At 48.0% G+C, this 16,407-nt stretch overlaps 5 protein-coding genes and 1 non-coding gene across 6 annotated transcripts; 3 read left to right on the top strand and 3 right to left on the bottom strand.

Moving 5' to 3' along the window:
• Nucleotides 1-78: 78 nt before the first annotated feature.
• On the bottom strand, nt 79-1,542 carry BDBG_03382 (RNP domain-containing protein; the record flags this gene model as incomplete). The annotated part of the gene is made up of 1 exon (XM_002626172.2): nt 79-1,542. Exon 1 carries the CDS (start codon nt 1,411-1,413, stop codon nt 79-81), a length of 1,335 nt encoding a protein of 444 aa, XP_002626218.1. The 5' UTR covers nt 1,414-1,542.
• A 1,690-nt stretch (nt 1,543-3,232) lies between these two features.
• BDBG_03381 (6-phosphogluconate dehydrogenase, decarboxylating 1) lies at nt 3,233-5,267 on the top strand (the record flags this gene model as incomplete). The annotated part of the gene is made up of 5 exons (XM_031721227.1): nt 3,233-3,249; nt 3,472-3,608; nt 3,740-4,191; nt 4,299-4,727; nt 4,827-5,267. The coding sequence occupies 5 exons, from the start codon at nt 3,233-3,235 to the stop codon at nt 5,265-5,267; spliced, it is 1,476 nt and encodes a 491-aa protein (XP_031577703.1).
• A 1,337-nt stretch (nt 5,268-6,604) lies between these two features.
• Nucleotides 6,605-7,869, top strand: BDBG_03380 (uncharacterized protein; the record flags this gene model as incomplete). The annotated part of the gene is made up of 3 exons (XM_002626170.2): nt 6,605-6,720; nt 6,907-7,453; nt 7,582-7,869. 3 exons carry the CDS (start codon nt 6,605-6,607, stop codon nt 7,867-7,869), a joined length of 951 nt encoding a protein of 316 aa, XP_002626216.1.
• Nucleotides 7,870-8,953: 1,084 nt separating this feature from the next.
• Nucleotides 8,954-12,414, bottom strand: BDBG_03379 (nucleotide-sugar transporter). The gene is made up of 2 exons (XM_002626169.2): nt 11,671-12,414; nt 8,954-11,573 (listed from the first exon to the last, which is right to left on the bottom strand). Exons 1-2 carry the CDS (start codon nt 12,223-12,225, stop codon nt 10,047-10,049), a joined length of 2,082 nt encoding a protein of 693 aa, XP_002626215.1. The 5' UTR covers nt 12,226-12,414; the 3' UTR covers nt 8,954-10,046.
• Nucleotides 12,415-12,804: 390 nt separating this feature from the next.
• Nucleotides 12,805-15,332, bottom strand: BDBG_03378 (uncharacterized protein). The gene is made up of 3 exons (XM_002626168.2): nt 13,883-15,332; nt 13,567-13,689; nt 12,805-13,469 (listed from the first exon to the last, which is right to left on the bottom strand). Exons 1-3 carry the CDS (start codon nt 14,055-14,057, stop codon nt 13,426-13,428), a joined length of 342 nt encoding a protein of 113 aa, XP_002626214.1. The 5' UTR covers nt 14,058-15,332; the 3' UTR covers nt 12,805-13,425.
• On the top strand, nt 15,228-15,301 carry BDBG_16808. The gene has a single exon. It is a non-coding gene; the product is annotated as a tRNA-Asn (tRNA).
• Nucleotides 15,333-16,407: the final 1,075 nt, after the last annotated feature.

Genomic DNA, 16,407 nt, shown 5'->3' with positions numbered 1-16,407 from the left:
ACCACAGATTCAGATTCGCCAGATATCAATGACAAAGAAAGCAACCGAACCAAAGAAAGAAACTGGGGCACAAGCCTATTACCCAAGAACCCTCAAACCCCCTTTCGTCTTCCCTTGCTTCTTCTGTATACCACCATCGATAACTTTCGAGCCACCACCACCCCCGCCGCCACCAGCACCACCAGCACCCTTTCCAGCACCCTTTCCAGCACCACCACCACCACCCCCTCCACGTTTCTTCCCACCGCCCTTCCCCCCTGTCCCCGCAACCTTCGACGCCGCCACAGGTCTAATCTCCGTCATAGCCCTCCTCAACAAGACCGGATGTGACCCAATATACTTCCCCTGCATCTCCCTCGCCGCGCGAAAATAATCCTCCCCATCACTAAAACTCACAAACCCATACCCTTTACTCTTCTCCGTGCGCTTGTCGCGAATCACCCGCGCCTTCTGCACGGATGGGTACTTCGAAAACGCCTTCAAGAGCGAATCGTCTGTGACTTCGCCGGCAAGGTTGCCTGCGAAGAGACGGAAGTGGGCCGGATCCCATTCGAGGAGCGTGGAGTCCGTCCAGCTCTGCCCGCCACCCGAGCGGAGGACGGTCTTGGCTGGTTCGTCTGGAGTTGCGGTTCCGCCTGTGCCTGCCGCCGGTGGTGCGCCGATGGCGGCTGTACCTGCGCCTGCGCCTGCGCCTGCGCCTACGCCTAGCGGGATAGGCGTGGACGAAGTCGTGTGCGGACCGCTAGAGATTGGTGTCGATATGGCTGAGTCGTGCATGCGCTGGACGGTTCCTAGAGGTCCTGTGTTGGCGCCTGTAGCGGCAAATGCGCCTTTAGTGCCTCCAGTATTTGCTACGGCTTGGGCAGCTTCAATGCTCTCCCTACCCATATACGCGCTCTGCCATTGGGCAATTTGCGCTTCGGTGTCCGGGTCGAGGCCTGAGTCCGCCGTGTGGCGGGCATAGCCTCTTCCGGCGCCGCCGTATGCATTGGTTGATGCTTGGTTGGGATACGGGAAGGGGTTTTGGATGTGAGGGGCACCCGACTGGCCGTAAGCGCCCACTGTCTGTTGATGTTGCTGTTGTTGGTATTGGTGGTGTTGTCCGTAATATGCTACGTTGGGCTGCCCGTAGGGCGGCCGGGAGTAGTGCGGGGCATGGGATTGGTAGCCAGCTGGAGAAGCTGGCTGGCTTGTAGTTACAGTACGGGGCTGGAAGGCTGTGAAGGAGCTGTAACCGGTACTGGGTCTAGTCGAAGGAGTAGGGGGAATAGTATTGGAAGCCCCGGGGGCTCCTGCTGGCTGGAAAGATGCAGAGGGAGGTGGTCGTGCGGGTAGAGACGTGTACGGTTGTGGTTTCGAGGACGGAGGTTGAGACGATTGTTGTTGGAGACCTGGAGGTGGCGGAAGGGACATGATGAACGGAAGTTCGTCGAAAAGGGATTATATATATTTTGTATGTTTACTGCACAGGAGAGAGCCTTTTTTGGCGACAGATGTGCAGTAACAAAGGACACACGTACCTTGCGCACGTCCAGGGAACGAACTAGAAGGCTCGTATGTGGTTCAAGATCTAGAGCAGCGCAAGTGGTGCTTCAACTGTCACTGTATCGACTGATGGGTTGGGATGAGTCGTCCGTCCACCAAAGGATGAAATGCGCCGGATGAAACGTGACTGACAGGCAAGGCAGCCTTAGAGCGCGACCGCGTAATGAGTCTTGATTCTACTCTAATTTGCTGATATAGGTCCCCGATGCACACAATCCTTCTTTCACTCCTTCTGGCGGAAAGCGAAACCTTGCTGTTACTGACAAGAGACTGCCTGTTGATATGCTTGATTTGCTGTGATAGTTAATGGTTCAAGACTCAAGAGCTGTTTTTGGTCTAGAGTTTGTAGCGGCCGCCACCTCGGGGTGTTGCCACAGTGTGTGATGGTTACATATTCGAGCCGCGTTATTATAGTTAGTTATCCATTATTACATCTGAGATCACGTGTGGGTGGAGCGATTGCTAGAGGGTAAGTTAACGTATTTAACGCCACTGAGGCGGCCGCCGCCCCAACACCAAGGCCAGAGAGCAGAAGAAAAGACTCAGGAGAATTAATATTAAATAACTGAAAGGAAGAGAACAACAGTAAGGGCTATGTGGGCATAGATGAAGGTTGATAAACATGAGAGTATGGTTGGGTTGGGGGCAAATATCTGGGCGCATTATTGGGCATTGTCCGGTTTTCAACCTCCGCTGTTGACCACTTTATCCACAGATTTATACCGGAATCCAATTACGGCATGGGCTGGAAATGGACTCAAAAGACTCTCATTTTGAAACGGGGATCGAGGTGCATTCCCAGATTAATAATAATAATAATAATACCCGGTGAACAGTGCTCCGGGTGGCCAAGGGTGGATGAAGAAACAAGGGCAAACTGCGTATACAAAATGGTCACAGTTATTAACTAACTTATTAACTTATTTCAGTCGGCTGGGTCCATCCGGAAACGAGTATTCCCTTCATGTTCTAGGGGTAAAATGATGCAGGATTTACTAATTATAAGGGTTTTAGCCTGGTGGCTTCAATAATAATTGCAGCAAGCAAGCAGCAACAGCCGTCAAGTCATCGCAAAAAAGGCGTTGTTGGGTAAAAGGACCCCTCATTCTCAGCGGTTGGAAATACCCCGCCTCAACAACATCCAGATAATGAAGCGCGGATACGGAGTATGCGTGTATAGAAGGCTATTAATTAATTAATTATTAATCTCACAATACTCCGTACATTGACTGATATTGATATAGTTGGGGCCAGGTATTAATTATTGTAGCAGAACTACGCAGTGAGGTCAAGAAGCCGTAACTCGGCAAAGGCACAAATTATTTTTCAACCTCGTCGTCATATTTATTTAGTTATTAATTAGTTCAATCTCTCTCTCTGTTCTCTGTTTCGGGCGTCCCTCCCTCCTCCCTCCCTCCCTCAACCATCCCACTTCTTTTCTCCTCCAGTTCTCTTCTCACCACACCTTTATCACTACTTCTACACTTCCTGTCTCCATCGCTTCTCCCAACTTTCTCCTATCACTTCCAAACCCCTCCAGTCAGTCAGTAGTAGTATGTCTTCCCTCCTCCGCATCTCGAGGGATTACTTTACAAGCTAACCAGAGATCTACCTGCCGCTCCAGAATACATACAAGCCGCCTATCAATCCTCTTTAACGAATCAATCTTCTACATTACTCCTTCACCATGGCAGATAAGGCAGTGTAAGTGCGCTTCGCTCTACCAATAACGAGTTTGACTCCCAATGTTCAATGCCTTGTTCTATGGCTCCCATCAATTTGGGTGGGAAAACCTATCAACAACCTTCTCCCCAAACTTGCGCTCCCAAAATCCATCAGCATTAACCTGGACAAAATTTGATTGCTGACTTGCAGCGCTCGTCTGGCCGGCATCGATGCCGGTTCATCCGCGTCATCTGCTCCCAGTGGTGATTTTGGCCTCATTGGTCTGGCCGTTATGGGCCAGAACCTCATCCTAAATGTGGCAGATCATGGATTTACCGTCGTAGCATTCAACCGCACTGTGTCTAAAGTCGACCGTTTCCTGGAAAATGAAGCTAAAGGTAAATCGTCCAGCATTGGAAAACAACTTCTTGTCTGCTTTTTAATTTTCTTGTTGCATTTTCTTTGCGAATTTAACAGCCCACGGAGCCGTCAAAAAAGACTGAAACATGACTAACAACTATATTTCCAGGCAAATCTATTGTCGGTGCCCACTCTATCGAGGAGTTCTGCGCAAAGCTCAAAAGACCACGCAGAATCATGCTACTAGTCATGGCCGGCAAGCCAGTCGACGATTTCATCGAATCCCTCCTGCCCCACCTTGAAGACGGCGACATCATCATCGATGGCGGAAACTCCCACTTCCCGGACTCCAACCGTCGCACAAAATACCTAGCCAGCAAGAACATCCGCTTTGTGGGATCTGGTGTCTCCGGCGGTGAGGAAGGTGCCCGATATGGGCCCAGCTTGATGCCCGGTGGAAACGAGGAGGCGTGGCCATATATCAAGGACATCTTCCAGAGCATTGCTGCCAAGAGTGATGGCGAGCCCTGCTGTGACTGGGTCGGTGATGAGGGCGCTGGCCACTATGTGAAGATGGTCCACAATGGCATCGAATATGGTGATATGCAGCTGATCACAGAGGTGAGCAAGCCGGGACAACAATTGCTCTGCCCATCAATTCCTCATTCTTTCATACCATTCCGAAGGGTCTGTGGCTAAAAAGGGCTGGGAGTGTTGTGTTATTCTAGGCGTATGATATCATGAAACGCGGTCTAGGCATGACCGGAAAGGAGATGGGCGACGTCTTCGAAAAATGGAACAAGGGCGTCTTGGATTCCTTCCTGATCGAAATTACCCGCGACGTCCTGCGCTACAATGATGACGACGGTGTGCCGCTCGTCGAAAAGATCCTCGACTCTGCTGGGCAGAAGGGTACTGGCAAGTGGACCGCTATCAATGCCCTCGATCTCGGCATGCCAGTCACTTTGATCGGCGAGGCTGTTTTCGCCCGCTGCCTCAGCTCGTTGAAATCAGAGCGTATCCGGGCTAGCAAGATTCTCCAGGGACCCAACCCGAACTTCACTGGCAACAGAGAGGAGTTCATCGACAACCTGGAACAGGCCCTCTATGCATCCAAGATCATTTCCTACGCCCAAGGATTCATGCTGATCCAGGACGTGAGTTATTCATCCTTTGTCCTTTCCCATTCGTCTTCCAAGGGCATATTATACGCCATCTCCACCAAAATATGAACTAACCCAACCTTCAACCACCAGGCCGCAAAAGAATATGGCTGGAAACTAAACAAGCCTTCCATCGCCCTAATGTGGCGAGGCGGCTGCATCATCCGCTCCGTCTTCCTCAAGGACATCACCAACGCCTACCGCAACAACCCAGACTTGGAGAACCTCCTCTTCGACGACTTCTTCCACAATGCCATCAACAAGGCCCAAGCAGGCTGGCGCGACGTTGTCAGCAAGGGTGCGCTATGGGGAATCCCAACACCAGCGTTCAGCACCGCACTCAGCTTCTACGACGGCTACCGCACCCGCGATCTACCGGCCAATCTGCTCCAGGCTCAGCGGGATTACTTTGGCGCGCATACATTCCTTATCAAGCCCGAGTGTGCAAATGAGAAGTATCCCGAGGGCCAGTATCATCATGTCAACTGGACTGGGCGCGGTGGTAATGTCTCTGCTTCTACATACCAAGCATAGAGTCATGGCTATGTGGTGAAAATGAAGCGAGGCGTGGCCTGTGTAAGGGGGAAGGGAGGAAGAATGGGGGTTAGATTTGCCCCGTTCCTAAATATCGAAGTAAACAGCTAGGACAACAGCTTAGGGGGCATTATTTCATCTGTTCATTGTCACCAATCATCATTTTCGATCTTGCACGAAAAGACGGAGGACCGTGGAAGGATACCACCGAACTCAGAATGTGATCAACTGGGTTTAAGGGGATGTGGAAATTTTCAAAAAAAAGAAAAAAAAAAATGCAAGGGAAGGTGGACAACAAATAACAAATAAATGAAAATAAAAATAAAAATAAACAAGATGAACGAGGAAAACAGAGAGAAAGAAGAGAGCCAAGCACGGACACGGTAGAAGGTAAAAGCGGGAGGTTGTATCGACATCGGCTGGAGCATTTAAGGATGGATTATAAACTAATCTACCTATATAAGCCCAAAAATTGAATATTCTTCCTTAAGTTGAATTTTAGACAGAAGCAATATGTAGCTAGCTACCTCTTATCCGGCTCACGCTGTATCTACATACAGCGTATATAATGATTCTTGTAAATAAACCCTCTGGCCATCCTCGCCGATGACTAATCCGCCAAGCCCATCTGACTCTAGCCTCCCGCAGCAAAACCTTCTGAAGTTCAACGAAAACATCTCCAAACCCATCTCCAACTCTCCAGCACCTCAATCACCCCCCAATTAATTCCCTCGTGTCCTTTTACTCCTCTCCGCTCGTCGTGCGCAGGAAGCTCTCTCAACCAGTCCTGGTGCTTTGTTTTCTCTGGCTGGTGGAGGAGGAGCGGTTGCTTCATTTGAGTGCTCTGGTTGTTGTCTTGTCTTAATTTAGCAACCTAATTTATCTATATTAATTTCTGCCCCTTTTTTGTTTTCTTCTATTTTTTATTTCCCTTCACCTAATTTCTTGCCCTCTTCATCTTGTTATTTCCCTTCTGTCGCTCCTTTCCCGGTATCGTTTTACAAGCTTGGGTTGCTATTTCCTTGCCGCCAGCCGCCGCCCGCCTCATTTTGCCCGTTTCAGCACCGCCATAATTACGTTCAAAAATAACGCTACACCACCCCCATCGTCCCATTGAAAAGCTGCATTGATTGGCGTAATCGCCGGGAAGTGTATACAACAACTCTCTTATAGCAAAAGGAAAGAAGGGACACTTTAAACCGCCAACGTGTCTCTCCATGGTCTTCGTGAAGCAGTAAATTTACCCGACACACTGTTTCCCGCTTCCCGCTTGTTGTTACACGTCGTGCTCCAACCTTGGTTTTTGAGGACTGCGTTTTAGCGAACGCGCTTCCACCATGGCAGCGGAGAACAAGCGGCAGAGCACTGGAGGGAAAGGCCCTGTTGCGTCGGGCCTTGGGCCGTCGGGTACTGTCGCGATGGAGATGGCTTTGTGTGGAGCCATTGGTGCCCGGTAAGTGTTTGATATATGTAGTGGCACTCTTATCGATCTTGCCTGGAATAGATGTCTGCCAGTGAAAAAGTGGACGGCTATCATACCTTACTTACTGCTGGTTGATTGGGAGCAAGCTTGATTCTACATCTCAATATTTTCCCCTTGTTATGCTAACATGAAATTGGTAATTGGTTTCGTCAATAGTATCCGCGTCACTACTACATCTCCAACCTCCACAACGCACGAGGGGACTCTCTTCACCGCATGTCCCATCACCAATCTTATCGCAATCAATACATCTCCCCCTCTACCAACACCAATGACCTCCGGCACTCCTGCCCTCTCCCATCCAAGCGACTATCACATAATCCCCATATCCCGTATCCACAACTTTCAACTACTCTCCTTACCCCCACACTCTACATCATCAAGTCCCACCGAGCAAAACCCATCCTTCACCAACGCGTACCCTTCCATCTACCCTCTCGATATCCGCGCCCTAAAGAATCGGGAAGCGGCTGCTATTGCCAAACTCCATGAGCGCGAACAACGGCGCGGGAAGGGGGTTAGCAAGGAAGCCCAGGATCTCTTCGATGCGTTTAGCAGGACAATGCCTGCGCGCTGGGATGGCACGAGCATTGTCGTGGCTGATACTGTGATCATTTCTAAGCCGTATCACATTGATAACTGCCGCTCTCTAACGACTGATAACGGCGGGGTGAGCGCGGCGCTGACCAGAGTTAGGAAAGTGGTAAGTGACAGATTTACCCAGTTTTTTTCACTATTTCTTCTCGTTCGTTTTCATTTGATCCAAAAAACAACAATGGTGGGTTCGAGTCATTGAAACTAATATTTATGTTGTTGTTTTCCCCATTCCAGCTTGAGATGGAACGCAAGAAGATCGAACTCCGGAGCGCCAGCGCCGCAATTGCCAATTCCAGCCACTTCTCCCATCAGTCTCGCAATAGTAATACCGCTAATAACCATCATACAAATGCAAATGCGAACACGAATAACTCCTCCACCTCCACATCCAGGGACCGCGATCGAAATGCAAAAGCAGCCGCCGTAGCGCTTCCCATCACCAATAACAACGCCACCAATAATGGAGCCCGGTCATCGACACCCGGAACGACTACTACTACTAACCAGAGGAAAGGCGGTTAAGCGGGGAAACATAATAAATTTCGGTAGCGAAAGAGGAGGGGAATGCAGAGAAGAAGGGAAAGGAGCGGAGAAAGAAAGAAATGGTCGTTTTTTAAACCCCAAAAAAATTAAATGCCCATATCGTATCTACCTGATTCTCTCCAGTCTTTTCAATCCCGTTATATACAGTTACATATTTGTGTTCTTTCGTCTTTTTCTCTTTTTATGTGGTGGACATTTGCCGGTGGTATGCTGGAAATGGGAGACGTGATGAGATGGTATGGGCATGAGGATGGAAGCATGGGACATGGAGCACGGAGCATGGAACATGGGGCATGAGCATGAGGGCGTTGGCGTTGGCGTGATATGGAGTAATAAAAACACACTATATACACACTCACTCACACAGTGGACGGTTTGGACTTCTATTATGGAGGTAGGTAGTAGTTGAAACAGGGCTATATCTTTTTTTTTCGTTTTTAAAGAAGGTATCTATGTATGGCCTTGTTCAGCGGTTGGGTGGTGGGGGAAAGAGAAGGGAATAATAAGATGGGATGGGATGGGATGGGATGGGAGCTGTTATTTATCCTATCTACTTGTTTTAGAATCCGCCCCCCCCCCCCCGCCGTTCCCCTTCCTTGTGAGGATGATTGGTTGGATTGATGGGTGCGAGTGCAATGGGAGTTTTTTTGGAGGTATATACCTCTCTATACATTACGCATGTAAGGTGTATATATATATAATATATCCAACCGGCCGGCGAGATACAACCGGGGTAGCGATGGCAAGGAGGGGGGGGGTGTGGTGAGGAGAAGCAGGGGGTGAAAAAGAATGGATTCAATGAGGCCAGGACGGGCGGCCTGGGGAAATTTCCCTCCAAGGTTGGGTTGGGCGGATATACATACCTAGGACCTAGGTGGCTCTGTGCCTTTGTGTAAGGAATAGGGATGGATGGATGGATGGATGGATGGGTTCGAGTGGAAAGAAAGAAAAGAGGGTGATTGATTATTATTATTTCCAAGTGAACCTTTGTCTTTTTTTATCTGTTATCCGTTTTTTTTTTTTTTTTTTTTTTTTTTTTTTTTTTTTTTTTTTGGAGGGAGGCTTTCTTTCGGGGGTAGTAGGTAACACATATATATCAGCTTATAACACTTGTTTTTCCTGCTACCGAGAGGTAGGGGGATGATGGCTGACGGCTCGGGCAGTTTTCGCAGCGTATGTTATGAATGAATTGACTACCTGGTTAAACCTTGCGCGTGATGGTAGCATACGGTGATTAGGGATGGATATATATTACTCTATAGAAATCAGGAAGCGGTGGATGGATGATTGGGGAGGGAATAATGGAATCCGGAGGTTAGATCCAACTTGTAAATCGCGCAGATTAAAAGGCAAAAGCCGAAAAAAAAAAGGCTGTGAGATTGTATAGCTATATAGACTGGTGAGATAGCGTGAGGCTAGTTGATAGAAGGAAGTGGGATATATATATGACGTTCCGAGAGGGGGGCTAGAGATGAAAAGAGAAGCAAGGAGAGGGAGGAAGTATATATATAATCCATACATATACTTAATTGGTGTATAGGTAAAGCAAAACAGGCTATAACAAAATAGAACCACCTGCTTGTCACACCACCTCCATCTATCTACCTCCCCTGTCTATCCCGTTTACTTCCTTTCTACAAACGTTAGGTGAGGATGATGATGGTAACTATGGGGGAAGGGGAGTTAAGGAAGAAACAAAACTTCCACCAACCCCGAATTTCGAAATCCCTGTGCTCTAATAAAAACCATTCCCCGAAAAAAAAAGGTGGACAAATTTCAATGGAATCGCACTTCTGTATCCCTTTAATGTCCAACTCTAAGCAAAGCAAACTAACTTAAACAACCCGAATCAAAGGAAAGGAAGACCAAAAAAAAATTAAGTACCAGAAACCAACTCAGGGCCTAACTTTCACGAATACAAAACAAGGGCAAAATTTACAGCCCTGAAATCAACCCAACGCTATCCAAAAAAAAGAAAAATAGAAAAAGAAAAGAAAAAAAGAAAAGAAAGAAAAAGGAAAAAGAAAAGAAAAGAAAGAAAAGAAAGAAAAAGAAAAGAAAAAAGAAAAATGGGGAAGCAAAAGTATGGAAAGCACGGTAAAAGGGGAATAGGCAAAATAAAATAAAAGGGAACCAAAAAGGGGGAGGGGAAACGTTCAATCTCGACTCATCTTCTCCGGTGACGGCATCTTCGACGGGGACGGTGCTGGCGGCCTCGGAGAAATCGATCTGCCTCCCTTCCAACTCAAACTCCGTTGTTGTACTCCCGGCATCGGTGCGCGCGTTGATGATGCCAACGACGACGAAGACGAAGACAGTGGCATGTCATTAGCATTGGGACCATTTTCGTCAAAGGCACTACCGCTGGTTCGGAGCGGGGGGCGGAGGGATGGGTCCCCGGCAACTGCGCCGGAGAGTCCTGCTGTGCCGGGCACAAGGGAAGAAGATGCGCCTGTCGTTCCACTGACCCTGGCGCGGATGGAGTTGCGCCCTCGGTCTTCGCCGCTGCCGCTCTGGGTTAGGACGGTATTCTCGTCTGTGGGAACGTTGGTGTTTGTGGGGGTATATATGCTGTCCTTGTTGGTTGGGGATGTGTTGAGAGAGAGGCCAAGGCGAGTAGTTAGGCTCGGGTTGGTATAATTTTTATTAATGCTATTAGCGTCATTATTAGTGAGTGGGTTGCTGCTTGCGGGTGGTCTTAGTGATTCCTCCTCGTCCGAGTCGGCGTCAATAGGGTTAGCGCTCTCGGCGACATTGAGCCGGGCGTCACGGCGCATTTTTGTGACTTTCATGTAGTTGTACGAGGCAATGGCGCCTATGGTGATGATGAGCCCGGAGATGTTGATTGGGGTCAATGGGTCGTGGAAGACGAGGCCGGCGGCGCTGATGGTGATGACTTCTTTGAAAATGCCGCAGATGCTCAGAGTAACAACTGAGGAGCGTTTGAGGAGCGCGAATTCTGAGGCGATCATGCAGAAAGCCAGGCAGCCGGGGAAAAGGAGGATGCCGATACCGCGCAGGATGCCATTTGCTGTCAGGATGCCGATGCCCTCGATGATTTCGCCAGCTCCTTCAATGGCGAGTGCAAGGGTTATGAGGCAAACGAACATTATCGGGGTGAGGAAGAAGAGCATGGTGAAAGGGTTTGCGGTTGCAGGATGTCGGAGAAGGAGGATTTGGGTTAGACCCCATCTAAAGCCTGAGAAGAATGCAGATGCGATGATGAGACTGAAGCCGAGGGCATTGAATGCTGCTTCTCCTGCCACCATCATTACAACCCCGATGGTCATGGTGCCGATGATGAGAATGAGCTTTAGAGAGGGAGTCTCTAGACGGAAGAGAAATGCGAAGAGAAGGACAAATGCGAGGGAGGATGACTTGCACATAGTTAGGAATGTGAGAGTGATGAATCGGAGAGACATGTTGCCCAGTCCCACATCTAAAGATGTAGCGGCTCCGCAGGGGACAAGTCTGGAGAAGTAGAATTGTTTCGACACCAAGGGCTTCGGCGGCTGGCCAGTAATGGCGGAATGGGCGGATGAGGATGCGTTATGTGGTCGTAACGAGGGGACAAGGTAGAGCACAATAGAGGATAGGGTAAATTGCACAGCCATATGTAGGCCGGTTGTGAAGAGGGGGAATTGAAAATTAAGGTGATCGGATGAAAACATCCATTTATTATACTGCAAAAGTTGAGATACAGTCAGCTCAAGGGGAAAGAGAAACAATATCGCAAAATAGGAAGATAGGAAGATATCAACAAACGGGATTCGTCCATACAATTGATATCGACAACGAAAATATATACCACGATCCAATCAATATCGCATTTATGCCTAGTCTTTTGATCACTGCCCTATCCGCCAGCCGGCGGCCATCCTCAGAGATCTTGACCTCGACGATTCTAGCATCTAGTTCCCGACGATGTCGTTTGCGTTGCTTCCATCTCTGTCTGCGCTCCTTAGCGGTCAATCCGGTTTCCTCGTCATCGTTGAGATCGTCATCCGAGGCGAGGAAATCCATTTCAAGCACCTCGCTTTCAGCAAAAGAGGAATGGCGGGAACGATCGGATCGGGCGCCAATTCCCGTCAGGAGAGGATCCCGTTCCTCCTTCTCCTGATCCTCCTCTTGTAGGTGCCTGTGCTCTCCCTCGCTGTAATGGGCCCCCTCTTCGTGTCTACTTTTATTCTTCCTGTAGGTGGTGAAGGGTTCGACTTCGTGAGTGCTGAGGGGATCGGGATCGTAGGGAGCAGGAGGGGGCAGGGATAGGCTCTTGTGGACCGATATCAAAGAGGTTCTCCGTGCACCCTTGGAGTCTAGGGAGCCTTCGCCCATTTGATGCAACCGTAGAAGGTGGGTTTCAAACGTAGGGAGAGGCTGCCCTTAGTTTCAATCCATTGGGCGTGAATGTGTAGACCCGAGTGCTATAAAACACTCCTCTCCTTCAACCGTGGGTACCAGGGACGGAGTGTGCTAAGAAAGGAGAGAAATTCCTGGCTGCAGGTGTTGGTGGTCTGGAGACTAGCCGAATGGCAGCTGGACTTTAAACGTCGAACTGGGCTTGGCAGCGGTCAGCGAGTGGAGCAGCTGGCACTAGCAAATACTTAGGCAAAGAGAGTCGCGTGGATGGAAGTAATTACTCAATGAGAGAGGTAAATAAACATATACGCTGAGTAGTTGTACACAGACAGTGGGTTGGAAATGGTGACGATGGAGTACAGATTTGATGTTCTGTCAAGGAACGTTGGACGTTGGACGTCGAAGTTGAGGCTCTGCGTGGTCTGGGCCAACCTCGATCTGTTCATTCTTTCACCATATTTCTAGGGGTCATTCAACAAGCCAATGGAGCTCAGTCTACTCCGTAGATCTAATTCTATTCATTGCTATTCATTAGCAGCACCATAGTGACAATGCTTCAATTCCTTACTACGTTATATATATCTTCATGGATCTGTTGTTTGCTTGCCTGGATTTTCCTGTCACACAACTGAACTTGTTTTATGCTCCTAGTGACAGTGTGCTATTTTAACCTCATCACTAGAGACTGAATAATTATGGAAATCCCCTTGATACCTGGCTCACTCTAATTCCTAGGATAGGTGGATTCTGTGCAGCCCGCAAATGGTCTGTAGTTTCAGCATAATTTGCGCAGCACCTACGGCCCTAGTCCGTCTTGATATATAGCTATGTATTACTATCCGGGAATAAATATCCATCCAAGGATCCCTGACAAAAACCAAGCTCACTCATCAATACATAGTCATGGGAGAGGTGAAAATGTTCGTTATATAGATATCTTTCTTCTATTTTCATGTTCTGTTCACCCAGATACATATATAGATACATATATATCAGACATCATGCATGCATAGAATATATCTCATTCATACCCATCATCATTTCACATTGAAAAAAAAAAAAAAAAAAAAAAAAAAAAAGATCTTATTCACCCCACAACCCCCCAGGATGTATGCGTATTCCTGCCTCCCACACCACCTAACCGCCTAGATGCAGGGGAGGAAATCCCATCACTTTTCAGCCGAATCGCGTCTTCTTATCTTTGATGGGGAAATCCTTTCCTGTGAGCAACAAATATCTATGTCAGTGGTTGACATATACACACGTAATATGTACATGTACATTGTACACATATATAAGAGCTTCTTCATTCCGTACCAGTCCTGTTCTTATACTGGTCACGGATGAAGTCTGAAATCTTCTCATCCTTAGCCTGCTCTAACGCGCTCTCGTTGTCCTGCGGGCCCTGGCCCAGGAAGCGTTCCTGGACGAAGTCGATGCCTGATACAATCATGTCCACATGTTAGTTATGTATTGAAGCGATTCGAGTGGAGGAGAGTTAGAAAGAGGCGCTTGCGGTGCGCGGTGCGCGGTGCGTGATATTGCAGAGGAGAAAAAAGAAGAACAGATAGTGGATGGAGAAAATAATGAAATACTTTAGGAAAAGAAGTGGTGTGATATATAGTTAACGTACTCTTATCGAGCATATCTTCATTCTTCTCGCTCTCCCTGCCGCCGCCAGCAGCGCTATTGAGCTTGTCACCAAATCCGGAGAGGAATCCTCCGGCCCCTTGTTTCTTGTGGTCTGTTGCGGCTGATTTCTCTTTCTGCTGGTCCTGGGAGCGAGCGATTTTGTTGATGAAGTCCATTGTTTGTTCAATCTATCTGCTTGTTTGCTTGTTTGGTTTGCGGGGTTTAGGTAGAAACTAGAATGAGAATAACTGAGAGTCTAGAAAATATGGGGGTGGAGTAATGCTTATATAGTTGTGTGGTTGAACCAGCTGGTTAAAAATTGATGGCGGGGTGGAAAATAGCTCGGGAACGATGCTGGGGTGAGTGAGGTCTGCACCAATATCAAACTAGCTAACCGCTAGGATCGCCCCTTTAAGAAGCTATCTACCCGTGGACTGAATCAGGAGGCCAAAGGGTGCTATCGATCAAGCTAACAAAGAATCTGCAATCTGGAAAAACAGGTTGGCAGAGCGAAGCAAACTGCACCGCCGCACTCCATTCCTGAGGCCATCGAGCTCCAGCAGCCCTCAGCTCCCCCATTGTCATTAGATCCTTTGTTTTGGGGCGTTTCCGCATTCCTCAAAACCAAATTCGCCACATGGATTAAGATGACATCCAAGTACCCCTCATCACTCCCCGCTCTGCCAAGCAAAGAATCTTTACTCTGTATTCTCTGAACAATCCACGATCCCATAGAGGCAGAGAAGCAGCCCAAGTCAAACATGACTTAGACCGAAATTCGCTGAGGTGCCGACGAGGAGCCAGGTGGTCTCAAGTCATGAATTTTATTGTTTAATAAACCAGAGTGCCTCAAAGAGTATTTGGGGATGATGTTTCAGCAGGTTGTACAAGTATCTGGCTATGTAGCTCACCAAATGAACCAGCCAGCCACAATATCATAGAGAGATATTATTCCCCACCCAAAGCAAGTGGAGTCGTTTATTGGCTCATTGATTTGGGTTGGGAAGACGTCTTTGTAGCACTTTGCTGTGGGGTCGCGGCAAGATCGCGAAGGAGCTTGGATCTAGGATAGCTAGGTTAGCATCCTATCCTTGGGCTGTTCCTCGGCCGCATAACTGTGTCGAGTTGGACATCAGCGTTGGTTTGGCTCCAGAATGTCTGTGGTAAGGTCCAGCTGATATATCGGGTCCCCGCCGTGGAGGATGTTGGCTGAACCTGGTCTCTGTTCTTTTCGAATTGAAGTTGTAATCGCGACGGACTCTGCTCGGTGTGGTTAACCATCAATTTTGCGAGAGCGTAGTCAACATAATAAATATGGCGGGGGTTACGAAATCAACCAGTAACAAGTCTCTGTGGCGCAATTGGTTAGCGCGTTCGACTGTTAATCGAGAGGTTGGAAGTTCGAGCCTTCCCAGGGACGAGTCTTTTTAAAAACTGTTTACTTTTTATTTACTCTTTTATTTTTTTTCATTTTTTTTTTTTTATTTTTTTTTTTTACTTGTCTTCCTGATAACCTTTTTGGATGACAATGGACGCACTCCCCAAATTTTTACTTTTATAGGAAGGATTGTTCGCGGCGTTTGATTCTGACTAATGGGACCGTTGGGTGGGCTTTTGAATGCAAGAGACATATCTGTGGGAAGTTGGTTCAATTGTTGGCTTGTTTTCGACTGGATAAGGGCGAAAGCGGATGACTTGCTGTATCAACTTCTATTCGAACAGAGAATTTCTCCGGTGATAGAACAGTAAACTCCGCTGATAACCTCGTTAAATTCAGTATACATAAATCCTATGTCACTTCTAATTTTGTCCTCACCTAGAGCCAAGGCGGAACACACTCAATGACTAGACTTCCTGCAAGTATATCTTCTTATTATTCTTCAGGAGAAGTGGCTTGATCCATAAATTCACCATATGAACGCGAAGCCCAATACGACTGCACAGAGTTTTTGGACTTTCTGCGTTTCTTGCTCAGGATCACGGGTGTTAGGCGGCCCTTGTGGATGTTGTGTAGACAGACCCCTGGCAGCTCGATGACAATGTTCTCATGGACATAACGGTGTTGTGTCCATTCATATTACCTCCAAGATGAAATTCATTTTAAGCGCAAGGGGTGAAAATCTGTCGCGTCCTTCGTCAGGCAATATGCCCCTGGTAAACCTCCGTGAGTAATAAGAATTTCCCCGTAATATACGGGGTACGAGGAAGGTATCATTCCTTCTCCCGCAAATTGTCTAGGAAGGAAGGGCAAATATTCTGAGGTGACCCTGCCCTAGGGTTTCATGTTCGTCAGTTTTCTGCGGGTCGGTGCATGGGAGAAAGGGAATGTATATTGGTCTCTCAAGTCGTGGAAACGCGAAGCCCTGAATCCTTCAACGTTTGTATCTCTTTGACCAGCCCATCTGAACACAACAACAATTCACGCAATTGTTGATCCGTCAGATAGCGGCAGCTGCTCGTCCTTGCTTTGAAAGCCAAAATAAAAGAATCAGCGTTATCCCTCTTGGATGGCTCTCACCATTTGTG

This window comes from Blastomyces gilchristii (assembly GCF_000003855.2).
Source record: "Blastomyces gilchristii SLH14081 genomic scaffold supercont1.5, whole genome shotgun sequence".
Lineage (NCBI taxonomy): Eukaryota > Fungi > Ascomycota > Eurotiomycetes > Onygenales > Ajellomycetaceae > Blastomyces > Blastomyces gilchristii.
The sequence above is the reverse complement of the archived record's forward strand: the minus strand, read 5'-3'. Positions and strand labels throughout refer to the sequence as shown.